General features: G+C 42.0%; 1 protein-coding gene across 2 annotated transcripts in view; it reads right to left on the reverse strand.

Annotated features, from left to right (window-relative positions):
* Positions 1 to 520: 520 nt before the first annotated feature.
* The window catches only part of LOC122529233, a 132,613-nt gene continuing 108,927 nt past the window's right edge, over positions 521 to 24,206 (reverse strand). The window contains exons 5-6 of one of the 2 annotated variants that reach the window (XM_043655128.1): positions 23,187 to 23,191; positions 521 to 834 (exon numbers count right to left, since the gene is read on the reverse strand). In XM_043655128.1, the coding sequence (XP_043511063.1) occupies positions 736 to 834; positions 23,187 to 23,191 (104 nt within the window). In that variant the 3' untranslated portion in view covers positions 521 to 735. The remainder of the gene's footprint in view (positions 835 to 23,186; positions 23,192 to 24,206) is intronic. The other variant, XM_043655127.1, reaches the window with a different exon arrangement.

Consider the following 24,206-nt stretch of genomic DNA (forward strand, 5'->3'; position numbering starts at 1 on the left):
TTTGAATATTTTTCACAGTAATATTTCCTCTTATCGCCGCGAAATGAGCATTAATAAGTACCGAGGCTTCGACAAATCACGTCCTCGACTCTTCATTTTCTTCTCGCGAAGAGAAATCAAACGCGCCTTCGCCGAAAAGTGACTTGAAATGGAGAACTCGCGAGACCGAGATGAAACGATTTCATTCGGCCTGTAAAAAAAAGATAGCGACGAGGGAAAGGTAAGAGAGTGGGGTTCGAAAAATAGCGAGACACTCGTTAAGAAACACACTGGCAGACGGGACAGATTTTCAAAGGGCGGATGGTTTGTCACGTCATTAGGCCGCAGCCTAATTTACCCTTCCAACCCCTCTGCGTTTCATTTCATTTTCCTTTCGTCGCCCGCTTGAGCGACCTGGACGCGAATCTAAATTAAATCCGCCGGTGAAAAGCACGCCCGTATACACAAGGATCCCGACACTCGAGGACACATGAATGAAGAGGAGGACCAGCGTGCGCGTTTTCACATTCAGCCGCGGCTGACGGTGTGTCCGTGTCCGTGTCCGTGTGCGTGTGCCAAGTTCTCGCGCGTGCGACACACCGTCGATTCAGCGACGCCAAGGAGGCATGAATAACCTGTATTATACTTACCAAGGTGACACCGTGGCCATACGTTAACGCCTCGGCGGAATGAGTCGACGCAAGCCAACCGCCAACGTGACGGCGAAACGCGTGCATCAGCTGGTTGTCGTCGAAACTATTTTCGTTTCCGTTGTTTCATCGGGACGATGGACGTTGTTCTTTCCATTGTTGTCGGGGAATTTTGCACGGTTTTTGAAATCCGGTTGATGGTTTTCTGAAAGGAAGAAAAGAGACGTTTCTATCGTGTTGTTCCATGATTGCGGATTTTCGTCGACGCGAAAAAGAAAAAGAGAATATAAAATTTTTCGTTACGAGGCTTTTGATAGATTCTGTTCGATTCTACGGACAGACGTAAAATCGATTATGCATTGAAAGGGATGATCATTAAAAGATCATGTTCATAGAAATTTCAGCGGGAAGAGGGTAATTATGGTTGACAGAATGGTAGACCATTCTGAAGTAATAAAGTTTGTAGTCTGTGAACATATACTCAACGTGTACGTTATTTCCTTTTCAGTACTTTCTTCTGACGCTAAGAAGTCAGTATCAATCTACTGTGAGTCAGACTGTACTATTTTAAGTAGTATGAATCTTGCAATATCAGACGGCGGAAATATTAAAAGATAAAATATAAAACGATTCAATTCATAGCGAATAGTATAAGTGAACTAACTGAGTAATCAATTTAGTACAATTTAAATTGTAAGTAGTACAAGTCAACCATATCAGACAATGCCATGTGCAACGTAGCTTGTTTCAATCTCTTTGCAAGATCAAAGACATTTTTCAAAATAATTTCTACAGAACGATACCTTTTATAATTAATACAACAAAATACTGCCATCTTTCCTACCACTTTTTCCCCCCCTTTTTATATACCACACATCCACTTTTTATTTATTTACAACTCGATCCTTTTCAATCTATAACAACTAGATTTTTGTAGAATTTAAATTTTTATAAAATTTAAAACTTGTAGAATTTTAATTTTTGTGAAATGTAAAAATGCACGTAATGCATGGGATATAAAAAAAATTACGTAAAACATCCATTTAGCATTTATTATAGCAATCTACTTGGATTCCATTTCTCCAATCACAATCGTAAGAACACAAAAACCCGCGATTACGATCGAGATCAGATCCACGCAATCTAGAGCAGATTATCGCAAGATGAAGAACGACAAACACCTCGAGGATAATCGTTAATTAATAGAGACTAGTGATATTCGGCTCTTAAAACCTGTTCGCCAACGAACGAACCAAACGAACGAACCAACACCGCCTGAGAGATTAATCAAACATTATACCCCATAAATTTCGCGGACCCTCCGTCGAGTATTAAACAGGATAAGGTACTGGTGTGTGCCGGCACGGTGTAGCTAAGCTATCCAGGCGGTTATAACCGTGGTTAATTAATGTAGCCGGCGAAGTCGACACGCTCGGAACGAACGTACGCAACCGATGTGCTCGCAATTAACGGAATTACGCTGCGGACCAGTGTCTGATACTCCATTAACAGAGTCGATCAATTGCAATGGCGGGCGAAGTCGGCCCGGCTCCACCGGAAGCCACCTTATCCCATGTCAGAAGCTCGCGAGAGGGGCTAAGCGCCGGGATTATAGTGGCCGGCGATAATTAACCGTGAGGTTTCGCGGAACGAGACCAACCGTGTATTAATTAATTGCACGGGGGGCCCCAATTTTCGTTGCATCGGTACACTGATTCACGGTGTACGTGCGCCCGAAATTCCCGCGAATAAATCCCGAATGGTCGTTAGATATCCGTGGTAAATCGATTTCACGGTGGAGTGCCGTGCACCGTGTGAGGAATTTCAGAGATGATTGTGGCGCAACCGCCGCACCGACAGATTCTGTACGAACCAATGAACGTTTCTTACGCGCGTTTTAATCGCGTTCAATCATTCGCGAACCGAATGACCCTCGATATCCGGCAAGTTACTTTCCAAGGCTGTAACGCGGCTCGACTGACTTTACTTTTGCCCGATTAATCCGCGGAAGCATAATTTTTGAACGAAAGTATTTACTGCGTTCTCGCAATTTTCGCTCCAATAATTTCTTTACAACTTAACCGACATATTTCGCATGGCATACGTCGTTCCTTTATGTACACAACTTTTGTATATAATAAGAAAGTAAATAATTTTTATTACATTCGACAATTTTCTCCCAACGTCCATTCGAATCAGAGATACATCCACCTTGTGAAATTGAAAATTACTTTATTTTTAAAATAATGTATTAAATAATTTGATGCGTCAGTAACATTGCCTGTTAAACCATTTTATAAATTGTGAATTAAAAGTACGCTCTGATAGAAAAAAGAAAAGGATGAATAAACAAAGTCTTACATTCTTACTTTAAAAAGTGTGATACCTCCCACGTCGTTCAAGATTCATTCAACTTAAACAACGCAGTGCATCGTAGTGCACGTATAAAGGATCAATCCTAGCGAGAGTACACGGTACAATGATTTCTAGTTACCCGCGTGAAGTTCTCGGAAAGATAGATACGCGGTGTAAACACGCACTGTGTACACACAACGTATAATGAAATTTAAGGGAGCTCTGTATGACGTGTAACGAGATTTTAGGGGGTGCAGCGCAACCAGAGTGCAGCCAGTGCATCAGCGAGTTATTATTACGTTAGATGAAGAGTTGATGTTGGTACGCAAACTTGCGTAATATTTCAGCACCAAGTTTGTGTTGTGCCCTCTCGCAATCGTTCAATTTGCAATCAAGTAGGAGGTACCTTCGAAATTAATTAGAAATCCGACGAAAGTAAAGCGATATCGTAATATAATAATATTTAATGAAAATCCACTCTCTCGACTACTCGACACGTTCGGTCGAAACATTGGAAATCACACGTTAATTTGAAACATTCGCGCCGCGAGTGATTTCAGGATCGTTCATTCGATTTAAGCGTCGTTTGTTAATTCCTATCGCTAGGGCACGTGAGACGAAAAATAAAATCGAGAAAATTTCAGTAATCCCGCGTAAATTATCAAGTTCGTGTACGTGCACGTCAGCAAGAGGAATATCCTAGTATCACGTACTTGACCACATGCTTCTTAATATTCCTGTTCGGTGACAGCTATTAGGCGAGTAAATAATCATGCGAGCTCTCACGTTTCCATTTCTCTCGTGCTGCGCGAAATTCTGTAGCGGAATGGCATCGTTCCAGCTCATTGCGTTGAGTTATACGTCGTTGGATCGAAGCAACCGCCGACGAATATCCTCGCGAATGTCCTGTGTGTGTGTGTGTGTGTATGTGTGTGTCCGTTGCAAAATTATAAATAATCGTGCGTAAATGAACGTCTGAGAGAATTGTAAGACCTCGGTATTACAATTAACGAAACACGATATAAAATATCGTCAAACGCTCGTTCTGTCGAAAGTACAATCGCAAGAGATTAATATCTTTCGTCATTCGAATTTAATTTCTAAATTAATAAACGTTATTTATATTTATTTCGAACGACAGTCGGCTACAGAAAACCATTTCTTATTATTTTTACCCACAGCAAAAAACAGAAATTATAAACAGAAATTTGCAGTAATTTGATGAAAAGGAACGCGCACCAGGGGTAATTGGATAGTCGCCGAGGCAAGTCGCATCGTCAGAAAGTTTAATTCAACACTCGTTCGCGATTACCGCGGACAGACGCAGTCGTTAAGCGGCAGAAGCAAATGAGAAGGTTTCGCTTCTGTCATCGTCTCGAGGACTTTCGAGATTATCATCAGCCGGTTCTTCTGTCGGAGAGCCGTAACGAATCGGTAGGCATAAATCGGTTCTTAATGTTCTTTTCCATTCGGCAAACCGCGATCGCGTGTAGACGCAACGACGACCACCACTTTCCACGCAAATCTCCCCCTTCCTCGTCGAAGCGTACGCGTCGGCCGTTAAAACGAAGTTTTAATTAATTTCGTGTCAGAAGACTTTTTCTCCTTTGGCTCGTCAAGACCGGGTGAGGGGTGGAGGGGAAGACGGGTCAAGGCTTAGAGAAGGCTTCCTTTATTTTTTTGCCCAACGGAAGAAAGATCAAACTTTTTTAGAAACAAGTCGAGCGAAGAACGCCACGAACATTCTTCTCCGCCGATTGTTTCAACCTTCGAAACGATCGAGAACGTTGAAAGGTAAACGCGGAAGATGACCGGCGATTGATAAAATTACTCTGAAAGCGTGTGGAACGTTCTCGCGTTGAAGAGCAAACAGTGGCATAATAATAAGGATAATAATGCGCGATTGCTCGATGCTCGCGTTACGACGCTTTCCTTAAACATGCACGCGTGTTTAAATGCACGCGAGTGCCGTCGAATTAAAATAATTAGTCACGAAACAGACGGAAATGTAAATGCACGTACGTACATAGTCTGACTCGTATGAATAATGCGAAAATCGACAATAACGCGATTGTGTTAACGAAAATCTTCAAAAGCTGACAAAGCTCGAGTCGCGTGGATGGAACTTGAATTTTCGTTGATTTTTATTAGACGTTGAACCTTCAGAGTCGGAGAATGTCGTATCGTTAAATTTGAATGTAATCACTTGCCCGAGTCATTAAAACGCGGCGATCGTGTAGTTCAAGTAACGGCGCACTGAAATTTTAGGAGTGGCGTTATTCTAAAATTGGATGTTCGTATCAGGATGCATTAACGTCGTGGGACTCAAACAAGAACATACTGGAGTCGTGGGACTCTAGAGCGCTACATTGAAGTCGTAGGCCAAGATAGCGACACAATGGAGACAAGAGACCTATGTGTACGATAACATAGTGGAGTCACGGAACTTGGATGGCACAGTGGATCCAGGATTGATTCTACGATCTTTTTAGAAATATTATGGTTGCTATATTGCGCTCAACAATCGAGAAAACTAGATTTTCCAGTTTAAACAAATAGCAAAAGCATCAAAATAGAACGTGTATTTTATAATATTTAATATCTGTCAAATATTTTATAATATATATGTTATTGCATAGAAAAATTTGTAGGATGTTTCGATTGTCCCCAAAAAATTTTATTATTAGTATTCTGACAGATGCAAACTGTTTTCGTAAGGTCAGTTTTGCTCCGCAATTAATTGAAACGAAAAATTATCGATACTTTAAATTGTTATAACTTTGTAAGAAGAAATAAATATAAAACTTGAAAAAAACTTCTACCTTGATTACCGTGAATTCGTTTTTCCTCAGGACGCTTTAAAATCATGTAGCAAATGGAAAAGTGCTCCTTCTTTTAAAAAAGAAGTTTAAAAACTTTTTGAAAATTTTAAAAACTTTCTAAAAAAGAACTTTTAATTTTGGAAAAGAACTTTTTATTGGACGTATAATTTAATAGTTATTTCAAGCGTGCAAGTATATAAGTGGCAACAGTTATCTTATTTATATTAACAAAATTTGTAAATCCATACAAATATTACTAAACGTTTATATATCACACGTTCAATTACCGCTATAATTCGTAACGTTGATGTAAAAATGAACATTGACACAGTACAGAACACTTTCCGCAACTTTCTACGTTCCAACTTCCAAGTATATATTTCCAGATTTTGTTTCGAACATTATCAACGCAATATCCCGATACCCTCATCGCACGGTTAATAAACTTTCTAAAAAGTTCCGCGCAACGCACTCAGTGTACATATATACGTATACATCGTTAAGAGTTTTTCGCTTTAACGCAACATTGACGTTTTTATCCCGCGAAGAGGTTTGCTCATTGCTTACGTTACACAGAGCATCTCGCGTAATTCCAAATCTCGCTACAGGAACAGGATCTAGGAATCCTCGGATTCGCGAACCTGCGTAACGCGTCGAACAAAACCAAAGTTTCTCGATTGACTCTCGAGGAAAGACTCGGCCGGCAGCTATGGGATCGAAGCGAAGCGCAGAACTCGCCACTGCCGGGGAACCCTAAAGGAGGATAAACGAGAAGGAAGGAAAACGCGGAGAAGGAAGCTTAAATCAATTCGGCGGAATACCGTCCCGGTAGGTATATTATGTACCTATTATCGGGAAAGCCAATCCACCGAATACCGTGAGTTTCGCGTACGGCACGGGGAAAACTCGATTTCTCCCCCGAATCGGGTACCAGTTAGTTAACTGCGTCGTCTCTTTTGTGTCTCAGCCGGCGTTCGAAAACCTGACCGACCGGAGGATATCGTAAGCCATTCGGTTTGCTTTCGTTTGCCAGACGATTTGATTGGATCGTTGATCCTGTTGCAATAAAAGTTACAGGGCCACATTGAAATCATCGACAGAGAATTCTCCGACAGTTTTCACCAACAATATTTCATCGACTCCAGATTTGTCCGACGACAGTTTTAGCCGACGACAGTATTAACCAACAATGATATTGACCGATGACATTATTATGATATTCGTTTGTCGTTGTTTTTCTAATGATGACGCAAGATTTAGGTTAGGTTTAGTTATATTTTATTTTTAGTTAGATAATATATATTCTGCAATAACAGAACCATCATTTTCTAGATATGGTCGAGACATTTTCGTATAATTAACTATTTTCACTAACAGTAAGAATGATTACAACTCTATTCGATATACTAGCAGCAATAAAGACCATGGCCGAACGCAAACTGAGGCAACGTCTGTGGCGATATGCAATTGTCTAATGTCATTGTCGATAAAAACTGTTGGCGGGCAAAGTCGCTGTCGGGCAAATCTGGAATCGATGAAATATTGTCGCTGAAAGCTAGACGTGTGCGAGAACCTGAAATATCAGGTCGGGTCAGGAACACGAAATTTTTTCCACCAGAATATACCAGAAAATTTCGAGATTCTCGAATTTATCGGGATTCCCGAAAGAGTTGGAATTTGAGAAAGGATTGAGAACAAGCATAAATAATTCGTTAGAGCCCACGACTTCAACTGTATCGAAAGGTCGCAGATCTAGAACCATCATTCGAGCAATTCCTTTTGTTATATCTTTTGATTTAACAATCTTTCGCGTATCATATATCGATTCAATTACTTTCCTAGTACATATACTTATGTTTGGATGCATATGGTTCAAATGGCGTAATAAACCAGTAGTATTTGCATACCTAGTTTTAAATTCATGGTGACAATGCGTACACTCCGCCTTTGTATCATCTTTTTCTTGAAAATGTCCTCAAACAGAGCTTCTATTTAGCTTTTTCGTTCGCACGATATCTTCTGCACTACTTCCTGCTACCACAACTTTACTCTCACTATCACTCGACATTCTTTTTAAAGATTTTTAATCTTTATTAAATTCACAGAGATTTCGAAATATACGTCTGAACTGCCCGAATTTTTCAGCGATACTGACAACAGCGTACATAATATCCAAGCACTAAGCACGCAGTCACACGTTTGTATACATCAGGTCACACGAATCTTAGAATCCGTATTTCCAATAACTTCACGAGAACTGACAGAAGAAATTGAACTGTGTATTTACATATTTTGTAGGCTGCTATACAGCATTGTAGAGTAATTCAAGAAACGGTAGCTGGGTTCTCGACTTTTTCGGGAAACCCGATTCCTTCGGGAATCTTGAAATTTTGGGCGATGTTTTCAGGTTCTCGCACACTCCTAGTGAAAACAGTGTCGAAGAACTGGGTTCTCGACTTTTTCGGAAAACCCGATTCCTCGGGGAATCTTGAAATTTTGGGCGATGTTTTCAGGTTCTCGCACACTCCTAGTGAAAACAGTGTCGGAGAACTGGGTTCTCGACTTTTTCGGAAAACCCGATTCCTTGGGGAATCTTGAAATTTTGGGCGATGTTTTCAGGTTCTCGCACACTCTTAGTGAAAACAGTGTCGAAGAAATCTGTGTCGATGATTTCAATGGAATCCAAAAGTTACCCCCCACGAACTTCCGCCGAGCAGGTAAAAGGAGACCAAACCGAGACGGCGGGAGATTCTCCAATTCTCCGAATCGAGATATCGTCGTTGGAATATCGTCATATCCTTTTGCAACGGCGTGACAGACAGACAGGCGAGAAACGAACGTAACAGGGGGCAGTTTTGGTAGTTTCTGATCGAGGCAGCATCGACAGCCGCGGGAATCGAATATTAGGCCGTCGGATAATTAATACGGACTTTTCGGAGACGTCGGGTCTGAAATGATGGGATTCAATCGCGGCAGCGGTAGAAAATCGTGAAATTTCGTAGAGAACAGAGATATTTACGTCGTAATGGTGCGTTGATGAATCATTCTTTATTTTCGCGTCGTTATTCGTATAGTATCGGTTATTATAATTAATCTGTAGTTATAATTTCAGTTATGTTTAAATATAACAGATAACCTGTTTCGTTGATCATAGAAATATATAAAATATGATCATAGAAATGATAAAATATGAATGCGATGCGAGAAGTCCAACGTAGGGATGAAGCGTTTCTCTTTTTTAAAAAAACCAGAGCCGAGCGAGTTGAAAAATCATTCAGAAAGTGCTGTTAAAAGTGTCAATTGTGCTGTTAAAAGAGTTTATTTGAATTATTAATTCGCGTTGATTTCATTATTCCCACTTAAACGAACATTATTTATCATTATATCTCTACACTTGTATGCTTGAATTTTATCCATAGATGAAAAATCAAATTAGTCGTAAGCAGTTAAATTAAATGGATTAAGCTGCAGGGAACAATCTCGGCAACAGAAGAGAAATAAACTCTGAGTACGCGCGGCGTTGGGAAGAACGAGGGAGAGACCCAGGCGAACCCAGCGAGGGGTGAGGAAAATCTCATCTGCTTGGAAAAATCCTTGCGATTTCAAACAACGTCACAGGAGATTCGATAACCGATTCAGGAGCCGGGACGAGGGAACGGCGAGCCACGATTGCCGTAAAAGTGAACGACGAGTTTGACATGGGCACGGCGCGACGCAGTGATCCGAGATCGCGTCACGACGGAGAGAGACAGACAGACAGACAGAGAGAGAGAGAGAGAGAGAGAGAGCTAGAAAGGGTAGGAAAAACAGACGGTCCCGTCGAAAAATCCCGGGGTGGCTCGTTGACGAGAGCGGCGGGAAATAGTCGCTGGTCGACGCCACGTTGCACCGGCTGAATAATAAATACCAGGAGCGGGCACGCTGCGACCCCGAGAGTGGTCACAGATGCGCTAGGCTTAGGATGCACTTTACTGCAGTGCAGTGCCGCCGCGTTCCACGGCCATGTACGCCGCGTCCTCCTATATAATGCAACGTATGTGCCGTAAACCCGCTCCTAAGTATCCTCCGCGGCGCTACCTTTTCCCCGTGACGAGGCCGTTTCGATTCGACTCGCGTCGTACATCTTTCCCCGGGTATTTTCACTGCTCTGTCTGAGGTTGGTAATCTCGCTTCTTTTTTCCTCGTCGATTTTTCCTTTGCAAACGGAAAGGCTTGCCGCTTGCTTCGCAGGTTGTTGTCAGTATTGACGCTCGAACTCTTCTCCTACGCGTTCTCCTGCCTTCAGCGTATCAGAGTTTCTCCACGACGTGCTCTCACTCTCTGTCTGAGACGATCTTTTCAGACAGTCTGTCAGAATTTTTCTATGAAAAGCTCTTCCGAAAGTCTGTACGGAATTCCTCCAGGAAGGTTCTTATTGCATCAAAAATTTTGCCACCGTGTCCTTAACGCGCGTCGGAACTTCTCCGCGGCACTCGCTGTTTGTCAGAATTTTCCCACCGACTCCCGCTGTTGTGAGACGTTGTCCCTAACGTTTCGTGTCTGATCAGATAAGAGCCAGCGACGGAAAAGTACGTGTAGGTACTTCGTTGTCGTTGAGACAACCACGGAAGGAAACCAAAGTCGACAGTTTCTTGCTCGTTCGAAAATTGAAATTCTTCGAGAGACTGTTAAAGTTATTCGAGAGAGGAAGAGAGAGAGAGAGAGAGAGAGAGAAAACAGAAAACGAATGAGAAAATTAAAGGAATTACGCGGCTTTTAAAAAGTTAGAATTAATCTTAAACCGTCGAAGTTCAAGAGCTAATAGTTTTCCAATTAAAAAAAAAAAAAAAAAGCATCGCAACAACAAACGAGGGGATTTTAATTTCCCAGTGAGCGCGTTTCCGAGGGAAATAGTTTTGTTGCTGTTGAAAGTTCAGAGGTAGAAATATCGAAAGAATCGCGCCGGTCTAGAACGAGTTCTACCATCACATAGATGAAGTTAGATCGATTCCGGTATGGTATCTTGGATAATCTGAAAAGTTTCTCGGATTCGGAGAGTCTCTTAAACCGGGAAACTTATCCCGGGTCGACACGGGGAAAGTTCTTCGTTACTCCACTGATTACCTGCTGATTAGACGCAAACTTGAGAATTTCATTCGCGTTGCATGCAATTTGGTTGCGCCCATCGTCGTTTCTCTTATAACAGGAGGGCACACGCCACGCTGTTAGAGTCGTCGAGAAGCCAATTATAATTTTTCAAAGGAATCGCCGTTTCCGTCGATAGCCAATTTCACCGATCTCCTTCTTCGTACAGTTTACCTCTGGCAAATCGATTAAGCCAATCATAATCCCCCACCATTCACACCGAGCACAGATTTCCCGTAATTCTACTTGCACAGCAGAAAAGAGCGGGAACGATCGTAAGGAAAGTCACAAAGTGTAATAGCTTCGCTGTGTGACACGTTCACAGGTGTTATTTCTTCTATAACAGCCATCTTCCAAACTGATAAACTGATAAACTAATAGTCCGTCAGTAACTAACATTTTAGAATATTTCAAGAGAAACTAAATGCCTCGTACATATTTATTCATATTTATTTATATTTTGCTGGAGTCTAAATGAAACAATTAGGCGGCTGTCGGGATAATTTTATGAATTTTTAGTAACAACGTTTAAATAATCGTTGAGTTACTTACTATCCATCAAAAATATTATATAATATGACTTTGAATGTGATACTCTAAATCAATAACAGTTATTTTTCTGTGAGCTGTCAGGATCCTCATTTACTCGTTATTAATTAAGAAATGAAATAATCCAAAGATAAAGAGCTTCTCAACGATGAAACGCTTTCATCTGAGAAATTACGAATACTAATTTATCATAATATTATCATTATATTTACTGTATCTAATTTATCTGATATTCCATTGCTACTGCAAGGAACAAAGTTATTACGACTATTACTATAAAAACAAATTTTATCTTATTTTATGACGAATAATAGCTAATTATTGTTATACTTCTGAACAGGATGTCTCCCGATTTGTGGTCAACTAAAATTCTACATATAAAAATGTATCGAAAAGAAAGAATTTTTTTCATTAAATCTTTTTCGAGAGAATCGAGAATTTGGCTAATTGCACGCTGAATAATCGACACGAGGATGTTCGACGCGCAGAAATAAGTAAAAAACGTAGAACTAAACTAAAATATTTTCAAGACAACAGACTTTGAACACATTTCGTTAAAAATTATCTCAAGACACATGTACTTGATGAAATCATCAAGCTCAATTTCCTCGAAAACGAGGGCTTCCGTGAAAAAATTGTATTCTTTCCTTTCAACACATTTTCACGCGTCAAAATCACCTACCAGCCGGTCGACCGCAAATTGCCGGACACTTTGCATATAATTAGCAACGACACATCAATATTGATAAATTTCTGATACTTGGATCGGTACGATGTCAAAAAAATAAATTAAATGAACGTGTAGGGCTACGCGACGCGTTAGAAGCCAGTGGAGGATTTTAACCAACAGTTAAGCAAATCACCGCGACTCCCTCTCGGGTGGTACACACTCTCGGGCGTCGCAGGCGTTTTCTTTTCAAGCAACGACGAAAAAGTCGAGTGCGAGGAAACGCGACGTGAAAGGAGAGAAAAAAAGAGAGAGAGAGAGAAAGTGGCGTGCACAACACCATGAGGGAGGTGCGCCAAAGCGCGCAGAGAAAGGGTGGTGCGCGCGCGAGGGTATCAAGGGGACTCCTGGCAGCTTGGGGCGAAAAACACCAATGAAATAACGTAACCGAGTATGTGCGACGGATAGGAGTCAAATGGAAAATAAGAGTCACGCGATGCCACGTCGCACTGCACCACGCAGCCGATTAGACGCGTGTGATTCTTCACGTGTACGCCGAGTACGTTGAAACTACCCTCGCCAGGGACAACAGGCGTTCGGCGATTAGAAAAAATCTTTGCAAATCAGGGCGATCCATCGTGCGATCAACTGACGATACCATCGAGCTGGCGAGGTAACATCTCTCTCTCTCTGTTGCAATTTTACAATTCGCAACGGCAAATGTAGATTTATTTTAAGCCCGGATCAGAATATTCAACGGGGGGCTCGCAACTTCTACAACTTCGTTTACTTTATTATCAAACTTGCAGCTGTTACGTAAGGGAATTAGCAGCGCCGAGAACTCGTAGCTACTGGCGAGAAAAATTTCATTAACATTGTTGCATCGATTGTTCTCCGGCGAAAATTTCTAACTTCCAGCGACTCTTGAAATCTCGAGTATCAGCAGGTATATTGTATGTATATTGTATTAATAAACAGCGAGCTTTTGTAGATAAGAAACATTTCGCTGAGGGGAAATTCTGGTTCGAGTGAATATTTGACATATGAAGAGTAATTGGGGTAATGATTCGCTTCGTAATGGCACCGAGTGTGTTCGCTATTTTAAATTTCCTATAATTCACGAAAGTAAAATGTTAATTCCAAATGAGCGAGGTACGAGTATTCCCGTGAGGTAAAAAGAGATTGAATTTCATATTTATCTTTTAGATCGAATTTAAATATCTCCTTTTGAATCTCGATCTGTACGCTTCTCGCTTGAAAAGACATTCAGCGACTTTAATGAAACTCTTGCAACTCGGTACGGGTTCAATTTGAACTGTACTATCTCCTTCATGAAATTGTTAATGTATCAATATCGTACAAGAAGTCGTTTCTCCAATCTCGACTGAGTTTCGAAAAGAGAAGTAATAACTGGAGGCAAATATAATGTCTCTTGCGAAATTGTAATAATCCTCAGCTTATTCAAACTTTGGACCAATAAATTCAAACCAATTGATAACTGTCAACAACTAAAGTAATTATTGAAATAAAAATAATTATGAAAATTCCAAAGATCCAAGCTTTTTATTAATTACAGCAATGTCACGAGCAATCTAGGATATAATACTTTGAAGCATCGTGCAACACGAGCTTGCGATTGCACCGCGACAGCGATAAAAACCCACGCAAAGCGTCAATAGGACCTACGTTCTGCATGATATTTTTTTGCGTGAAATTACCTCCTAAACAACCTCTCGAAGTTTTATACACCCGCTCGAAAAAAAAAAAGAAAACACCCCGTGTAATTCAGGTTTTTGACAGTGGGCCACTACGGAAAGAGAAAAGAGGAAAAAAAAGAAAGAATATACGGTAGCTCTTTTATTCGCGAGCAAATCCGAGTCTTCGCGGTAACAAAAGGTAGTTACATGGATGTTTGATATCACGTAGACCGAGCCTGAACGATGAACTCGGGCGTACCGGATAGTTTTTATTGCCACCCTCGTGGCAATAAAGATAAATAAAATAAATTCAAGCGTGCGATTATTATTCGAGGCTGGCCGGTCCTCCTTCCCTCCGTCGCGGTGAGAAATTGCTTGACCGCCTTTTCCCCGGGCCGCGCAATTTTTTACTCTGGTATCGGGCTAAATCGTACAATTGCTTGAATATTAAATTACAGAGAGAAAAAAGAGAGAGAGAGAGAGAGAATGAAACGACCACGGAATATCGCGATTTCGACAAACGATCAAATCCAACGCTTCGATTTTACGCACGTACGTATAAATTGAAGTGCCTCTAAACTGTCGTAACGTCAGGATCATCGTACGATTAACATGATGGCTTGGATTTGATTGTCGATCAGTTATTACGATCTATATAACGTGTACGTATGTATCAAGCGACACACGCGAAAACGATCCCGCTTTCTGTCGGACGGTGTCTGCCCTCCCCCGACGAACGACGAAATACACGAGAGGACGGCAACACGCCTAATACCTTGATTAAATCCCATTGAGGATATATTATAGAATGGCAACGTGTGCCGGGATTTCGGCGTGCAGAATTTAGCTGCCCGCCGGTTACAATACGCGGGTCCCCGGTTGTTCGTGTGTACGTACACCAGCCGCAAGGTAATCCGGCGGCATTTTCGTGGAAGCTAACTTCGCGACAGGTAAGAAGCTTAAAACGCTCTCTCTGGCCCTCGGTGCTCGGAGCATCGCGGCGACGCGAGCAACACGAACGAACGTTTTGACGAGTTTCGTGCACGGGATGGTATCACGCGATAAGCATCGTCGAATCGCTGTCGGCTACGGGCTAAAAGTAGATCCACCGGGCCGTCTACGATATCGAACGACCAAGGAGAAGAGAAACGAAAAAAGAAGAAGAAGCGTTAAAGCGAAAAAGTTAAGGGGGGGAGGGGCCCTTGATCGGTCTAGACAAATTATCCCGCTTCTATCGATCTATCGATCGGGCAAGCAATTTGTTGCTGCGTTTCTCCCTAATTTAATTATCGCTCGGCCAGCGGCTTTGTTCTCTTCGTTTCTCGCGCGATGATCACTTACCGATACTTTCCATTTAATGCTCGGAAATTACCGAGCTTCCATAATGCTCCCCCCCCCCCTTCTCTCTTTCTCTCTTTCTCTCTTTCTCTCTTCGTCTACTCCATCGTTTAGAAAGATAATACACCAACCTGCATGCAGAGCGCGTTTCATGAATTTTCGATACATTAATTATGCATGTGCCCTGAATTGGCCTATTAAGCGCCAGATTTCGACAATAAATTGCAGAAACTTCCTCCCCAGGCTTCTTTGGTCCGCGGCAGAGGCTCTCGACGATCGACCGGTTCAGTTTGGTTAGCGATCACCCGAAAACGTTAGCATCAAGATCGCTCGAGCAAACGAAGGTCGAATCGTCGAAGACGAAATGTAGACAAAGCGGATGGGGACACACACACACATAAGAGAAGCAGAAAAGGGGGCGAGAGGAACGCGAAGCGAAAGGTAGATGCGGGACAAGGGGGTGGGTTACCTTATCGGACGAGCCGCCGAGCCGTGAAATCGATAGCTCGATACTTTGCGCCGTCGCGCGCGGCCTCGTTCCGGCGTGAAATCCTTCTAACGAGTTTCCGCGTTTTCTGAAGCCACCCTGGCACTCGTTCTTTCCCTTCCCCTCCCCCTCCACCACACCCCTCCACGCCGCCTCTTGTCCGCCCTTCGCGATCTATCACCAACCACCTTCGATACTTTTTCCCGAGCCATCCATTCCTCCGACTTCTCCGAAACGGCGTTACGTTCCTTTTCACAGCTTCTCTCGCGTGGCGAGTTCTTGCGCCACTCGCGGCGGTACTTGTCGCGCTTTGCACTACTACTTCCGCGTTGAGCGACGCGCGAGCGACTTTCTCACCGGTGGTAATTCTGAACTAGAAGTCGAAACTCCAAGGTTATTTCGGAGTTGAAGATTCACAAAACGAGGGTTTCTCCGCTTCTCTTTTCTTTTTTTTTTTTTTTTTATTGTTATCGAGTGATTTAGAAAAATAAATTTAACAAATTTTTATATCTCCCGAGTCGCGGAGGGAAAGTTGATTGATGAATTTTTTTAAGTAGAACGTAAGAACGTCGATATTTCAGACGTTGCTGTGGAGAAATCAACGACCAAGGTTATTTCGGAGGTGAAGATTCACAAAACGAGGGTTTTTTCGCTTCTCTTTTCTTTCTTTTTTTTTTTTTATTGTTACCGATTTAGAGAAATAAATTTAACAAATTTTTATATCTGTTATTTAAAGTTGATTGATGAATTTTTTTGAGTAGAACGTAAGAACGTCGATATTTCAGACGTTGCTGTGGAGAAATCAACGACCACGTACACGACGTCTTAGTTATTGCGCGCTTATACTACTGGAAGAGCTACGTATACACGTAGCTACACAGAACGTCTCGGCAATCGCGGTACGAGCGAACAGAGAGGGATGACTCCTCATATAAATCTAAGTTGAAAGAGTTTTCCGATATAAGATCCCATTTCCGCGAGAAACAATTTCAAAAATCTGACATGTACACGGGTGCTGACGCTGTAAGTTTAGTCGACAGATTCGCATTTCTGTTTACGATTGTATTTGTAAATACGATGCGACGATGTTACTATCTTACCACCGGTTTGTGAAAAATATCGTTCTTCTTCTGTTGTTTTCTCGTGAAAATAATTTCGCAAATAAAGAGATAAAGCGCACCGCGTTAATATCCCCTCGCTCGATTCCTACATCCGTCTCTGCCCTCATATATCACGTATTTTCGCTTGTTAAACACTCCAGGAGCTTGTCATTTCAACTTCATTTGTTAAATAGCCTGAAACCTCTGCGGTAGCGCGAAAATTACTTCGAAATGTCCGAAATACTTTGCCCGTCATCTAGACGTTTACGCCAACAACTGTCTGTTAACGTGCTCAACTCGGCACGCCAAATAGAAGTAGCAGAGCAGAGCGTTTCTCCGGCGGACACGAGTTAAACTTTCAGCCTCGGTCGTACAGCCTCGTTAGCAAGCAGCTTCCCCTTCTGCTCGAAGCTAGATTTCTTAATTGGGCCTCGAGAAAAAGGTCGGAAATTGCTATCTGGTTTTCAATTTCCTGTTATCAGCCTCCTTCTATCGCCGAACTTCGTCCCCTCTTCGCTCGACTAACGACGACGGAGGAATGAATTATACGCGATAATCGGATGGAATCTCGATTGTCTAGGGAATTGCGAGTATCTATGCCCGATAGTCGCATCGTGAGGAGGACTTTGAAGTGGCGCGGCAAGAAGCACGCTACCTGTCGAGCGAGCACTTGTCGATAAGGAATCGCGATAAGACGGCCGATAAGCCGGCGCCAATTGCGACTGGACGTTTCGCGAATCCGCCAACCCCTTGCAGAGGCACGCACAAGTCCCCGGATCGAGACCAGGTTTCTAGTGGTAACAATTTTACCAAATGAACTATCAACGGTCGTGTCTTTTTCGAAAGAAAGGAAAAAACGACAAAACATATAGTATACGAATTATTATATTAGAAAAATATCGTCGCCTGTCTCTTAAACAAGAAGGAACTCGGAGATATTTAAACTTATCGAAGAACGTCGTGCGTGGCACCTTGCATCATTCTGTCTATTAAGTTTCGCACATTTTTAAAAACCAATTTGCTTCATTATGACGAAGCAATAAAGAAGAAAAACTGAAAACATATTCGCTCCTGAATTGAAAACGACGTTTGTTTTACTTTCTTAAAATTTAGAAACATGTATATTTCTAACACTTGATATATCTATTAATTGTACTAATATCCAAAGAAAAGTTATTAGATTAAAAAATTAATAAAATATAATATTACAAGATGCAGAATATGTTTCGATATTATAATTATAATTCGTGGACAGAATGAGATAATCCCTCGCTGAGAAAATCGTTAGATCGTGCATCCTTATTTGAGCCTTAATATATTCTTAAGTATCATCTCAAGGCTCTAAGAAAGGCATAATAGTACCTTGGAATCTCTGAATACACTTACGTACGTCGATTCGATTGCAACGAATTCAAAGCGATTCTAAATCCGAAAGAACCAAACCCGAGTCTAATCCAAATAAGTCGAGGAACCAATCCAAACCTAATTCAAAGAAGAAAACGGCGAGAAGAACGAATTCAGCAACGAGATTGCTCTGATGAAGCCCCCGAGAATCGATAACTGAAATCCTGCAAATCTTGGTGGACTCTAATCAAGTCTTACAACCCGAAGGTAATTTCACGAGGGTACACTGATTCCAAGATGGCGTTGTCGGAACTCTATTCCTCTAGGATCACCAAACGATCGTCAAGTTAGAGACCGTTCCAATAACTTAAATATTGTTAATTTAAACTATAAATGGTTCTCTGATCGAACATTTCTGATCCAAAAATCCAGAAGAAGATTAATTTTTAGAAACCCAACTTGTTCTAAACTCAACTTAAGATTGTTCTCACAGTCATCGAATGATTCACAAATCTGAAATCGTTGCAACTCTGTACTAACTATTGTCACGATAGTTGCTACACTATTCTAACTAATATTTCCAGGTCGTAGTCATTTTAACTTTTTTCAGATTAAGATTATTCTTAATGGAGAGCAACCGAGTCTGAGAATATTCTCACCAATATTCTCGAATCTCAAATGTTCCCAGCTGAAACTCTAAGTTCCGCGATAACGCTAACTTTATTAAACAAGTCCTAACTAGAGCTAATCGGAGCCCACGATATTAGGATTATCACAACCCTGGTGCATCCAGCGCAATTCTTAATCATATACTTTAAATAATACATGCGCTCAAATAGTAGATTAAATGAAAATTTGATGCTGATGACTAGACTCGCTGCTAATGAAACTTGGTACTTGGTACAGTGGTGCCCGCTTAAATTCCAATAGAGTTTCCCCTAAATTCAAATGACCTAGCCTCACCCCGCTCCTAGCTACTCGGTGTATCCTCGAGCTTAGCGTAACCTAAACCTACCGACGAAGATAATGGATAAGAGAATGAACGAGGAATATTACGTTTTCTTCGCTCCTTCTTGTTAGAATCATTTTTCATACTTGATCGATGAACTTGAGAATTTCTTTAGACCAACATCGTTTCACATAGCTTGGCATATCGAGTTTAATTAAACCTAAATTGATTAACAGAGAGTTATATCTTTTTTAACTGTATAGATTTATTCTTTTCTTGTCTTGGAACTGGATTAAGATTTCGTTTTGCGAGAACGATTTTCAATTTATTAGACTTTCACGCATGCAAATACATACAAGCTGAAAATCATAGTTCGAGAATTTAAATTTAGTCGCTAGTTGTCACAAGCAACATCCCTGATAGTTTCACAATCGATTAAGCTACAATTTTACTCTCTCTCTCTCTCTCTCTATAACTTTACTCACTTTAAATTAAATTATGTATACACTCGAGTAATACACTCGAGCGACATGCTTCCACAGCACAGCATGACAATAAATTCCTTACAATAACAAACCCAGTCGCTATAATTCTCAACCAGCAATACGCACGTATATAACCAATTGAATTTCGCTGCTAAACTGAAAGGAACTGAAAGTGGCCGATATCAGGTGTTTCGAAATCGCGAGAGCCACCGTTAAAGATGTTTAAATCAGGTATCTAGCATCAACGAGTCCAGGCCAGCGGTGAAACGCAATACCGAGCGAACTTGGAGTTTGTGAAACTTAAGAGGCGAGAGCCCGACCGGAAGTCGCGAGACCGATTTCCCCGATAACTACCATTGTAATATCGAGCGACTGTGCAATTTGTAAGATAACCTCGGCAAACGTATCCCGTTACCATCGGGCGAAAAAGAAACAATCGGCGAGACGCAGCGCGCCGCGTAACACTTTTTCGCACCATGGTTGTTTCAGTCCGAGGAAAATTTCCACCCTTGGCCAGCGCACCTCTGGAATTCCGGGTGTGCGCGCCGCGCCTAACTTTAATCGTATTCGATGCCACGGCTCGAGGTCAATTCCGGTCGAGGGTAAACCGTGCAAATAACAGGAAGTTAGTTAGTGGCTGTGCGGCTTTCGAGCGGCCTTCGAGCGGTCGCGCAACTAAACGCGGGGCATAAATACGTCCGGATGTATCCGATGCGAGTTAAAGTCCGGCGGATAGATCCACGAGATGCAACGGCAACAACAAACCAAACCCGGGCCCGGGTTCGTATCTACACGTGTAGCAGCGCGCGGCTAACGGGTGATCCAATTATCGCGCACAACGGCGTTATAACGTCTGTATAATGGAAATTGCTCGAGATACGCGCGTCAGAACGAGTGATAAATGTGGTTTCAAGCGGCGCGTTGCGATCTTCAATATGTAGAACTTTAAACTCTAATTAAATTCCACTTTGCGTTTGATCACGTTCGCGAGAGTGTAAAAATTCGCGTGAAAATCTACGGTCTGACTGTATATATGAAATTATCTACGATATTTGTGACAGATACTCAAGATCAATGTGAGTTTCGTGCCGAACGAGAGAGTGTGGTGATCACTCGTAACATTTAAATAGTTGAAGTAGCACTGTAGAGCGTGATATAACGCTTTCCGGCCGAGCAACGATGCCACCATCTTAAAAAAACAATGGCTGCTCTTAGTTCCTCGGCATTCCTATTATTTATAAAATACAGTTTTTTGACTTGGGGGAACATCGCGAAGCGCACACGGTGCACACGGTATACCGAGCAGATTTTCAAAATCATTTCCCAACGAGAGGAAACTTGGCGCGTAAAAACTTTATTTTGCATTTCCGATAAAAACTTGTCTTCTCGCGAGGAATTACCTTGGTCAGATACCCTATATCCGCGCGTGTATGTGTACACGTACGTACGTACATACACAGAAGATGGCCTATAGCGTTGGCGCGCCCTCAGCTCTTTCATTCCTTTTTCTCGTCCCGTTGTTATACCGGCACGGTAGAAAGGAAACGAAGGAAGAAGAGGAAGACGAACAGAGTGGAAGAAAGAACACGGGGGGAGGGGGTGAAGAAAGAAAGGAGAGCGGGGAAGGAGAGAAAAGCAGAAAGTTGGCTGGATGCCAAGCCTGTTGAGCGCCACGCCCTGGGGAAAGAAAAGCAAACGAAAAGGGGGATGGGCTCTCGGAGGCTGGAAAATCATCGCTGCGATTCGAGCCAGGTGCCGATCGGCCGACCGTCCGACCGACCAACCGACCGACCGACCGACCGACCGACCAACCGACCGACCAACCGACCGCTATACGTATAGCTACGCCGATGCAGCACTCCCAGCTCGGCCAGGCCTTGTCGTTGCCTGTTGCATTCTCTCTGCCGAATACTTCCGCTCTAGTCGCGTCCAGAGTCTTTCCTCAGCATGTAGATGTAACCGGATACTCGTCTTTCCCCCGATAAACCGCCAGTCCCGTTTTCCGCGTTTTCCCTGCCGCGGCTTTCGCGCGCCCGCCAAATTAGGATGTAACCTGGCGCCTGAGCAAACCATTAAACGCCAGCCAGGATAGAATAAAGCCGCGTAAACACTATTTTCTTCCACTTTGTTTTCCTCTCTTTTTCTTTTTTTCTCTCTTTGCTCTTTTTTTTTGGACATACACATGTGCACACGCGCGCACTATGTTGCATTACATCGTCGTATAATGTATGAAAAGGGAGGAAGAGGCCAGACTTTATTCGTTGGTTGAAGCGTAGAACGTTTTAACACGTTAGGAACGTTATTATCGTAAAGTGTGCTTTTTAGATGGGACAATTCGGAAGGAAGCATTGAGATCTTGCTCGCCGATGAATTTTCCAGCTCCTTCGTAATTTCCCCTTTCGTTCGGTTTGGTTTCATTCGTGCTTGTTCGTCCAAAAACCTCTTCAAAGACGTGCATACGCGAGTCGAGAACGCCGTGGGTAAAAGGAAGAAGAATCGCGTTATCGTCTTTATTTGCTCACTACCCCTATAAAAATAAAGGTGCACCCATGCAACGGTTATACGCAAAGTGACCGAGTTGCAAATTTCAGGCATCAAGATGAATTAGCGAGTCAATGGTGCATTCTAATTCCTCCATCCTTCTTAAGGTGACATTAATTCTTAAGTAGTCCCACGGCTGTAGTAAATACTGATGGTAGTTGCCAGCAATAAATACTGCATAAAACACAAGTCCCCTAAGCTTCCCGCTAGGGGGGTACTCGTTTAATCCCTCTGTAACTGTTTAATACTTAAACGTTCATCCCCGGACGTGCGCCGAACATGCGCCGAGAATTAACCCAGAGAGAAAGTGCAGACCAGAGTGAATTATTTTCAATTTTTATTTTCAATTGCAGCAACGACTGATGGCGAAAGATGGATGCAGCGGCGAATGAATGCATCGATTAACGGTGCGCCGTCGCAATTTTCCCTTGCAATTTGTTTCAATCAATTTACAATTACCGAATATCGCCTTTAACGTTAGAGTTATAGTTGCAAAGCGCAGTTCCTCTTCGTCGTTATTTCTACTTTTATTTTAGGAATTTTGGAAAAGTATTCTCTTTTCAATACGTATATACAGAGATTTTGTTTATCGTTAACTTTCTGACTCACGCAAATGTCAATCGTGGATAAATATTATTTAAGTATTATTAAGATTTCGATATCCTCGTGAAGCGACGTTTCTCGGCAACATGGCGGCGTCCACGCAACGTTTGCATTTATCACGCGACGAGTTTGTCCCTTGACGAGTCAAGGTGTTTAGTTAAACGATGCATTTGTCCGAAAAATATCCACCGCTCCAAATATGTTGTAGCTGGTATACGAATGTGTTATCTACTCATTTATCGGTTGTTTGCATAATGGATAATAGAACGACGACAAGGTCTACACCTACACAGGTGGCTAGATAGCATCTCGGCTATGTCTGACTGCCACCGATTTTATCCGACCTCGTGTTCGCGGTAAACGATAAGACTTCCGGTCATTACAAGGATTTTGCTATTCAGGAAAACGCGAACACAACCCGAACTTCTCTTCCTCGAGCTGACAGGAACCACCACCACCACCACCACCACCACCATCACTGTCCGCTCGACCGAACCAACCCTCATGCATGGTGGCCGTAATAACAATTTATCGCGAGAAATAATCACTGGCCGTCGAGTGAAACAAATGAAACCGCGATGGATTAGGAAATCGCGAAAAGGAAATTCGTAAATTCTCTGTCTCTCTTTTTTTTTTCTTACACACCTCTGAGAATTTATTATGCGTTCGCGTTCCTTCAGCGTATTACTCATTTCGCGGCTTCGTAAGCATCAGCCAGTCACAAGCCGGTGAGTATCGAGATTGAAAAAACTTGAAAAATTCCGGAGTGGAGTGGAGAACGTTTTGCGAGTCAAAAGAAATAGTATATGTAGATAGGTATAGACATTGAGAAATAGTACATGCACGTAGATATAGAACTTTAAGTTTTTGTGGCAGATTTAGAAATACGTAGAATGCACGTAATGCAGGAATCTGCATAAATATCCACGGTCTGATGATAAGTATTAAGTGGCCAAGAGTTTCTTTTCTGACTGTAACGAATGATGCAGAGATACAAGGAAAAAAGAATTTTTTTATTTTAAAAAAAGATAGCCACTTTCGTTTCGACAAATAATTTTTTTACATTTCTGACGATCTCCTTTTCGCAGAATTTTCTTCATTATTTTACAAAGTAGAATAACAATACGACAGATTTAGTTTAAATAGATAGTAGCTTAAATTACCTCAAAAATTTTTTAAAAATAAAATTCCGCTCCTTTTTTTACATTTTCTCCTGCCACAGAAAAAGAACGATAGAACTTTTAGATGGAACGAGTAGTGTAATATAAATAATCGGAATAAAGGAGCATGGGAGACAGAGATAAAACGAACAATGATAGAATAAATATAGAAAGCGTATAGTCTAAAAAATACGTTATCCCCGCAGAATTTTCACGACACAGTACAGGCAGGTGATAAATTCAATCGCGACCGTTCTCTCGATGCTAGACACTCGACGTTGAATTATTTCCGCGATTTCAATAAAGCGTTTTAATTAGTGATTCACGATTATTCCGGTGCCTTCGCGTAGTTAAAT

Source organism: Frieseomelitta varia, unplaced genomic scaffold (genome assembly GCF_011392965.1).
Source record: "Frieseomelitta varia isolate USP_RPSP 00005682 unplaced genomic scaffold, Fvar_1.2 scaffold_281, whole genome shotgun sequence".
NCBI classification, from domain to species: Eukaryota; Metazoa; Arthropoda; class Insecta; order Hymenoptera; family Apidae; genus Frieseomelitta; species Frieseomelitta varia.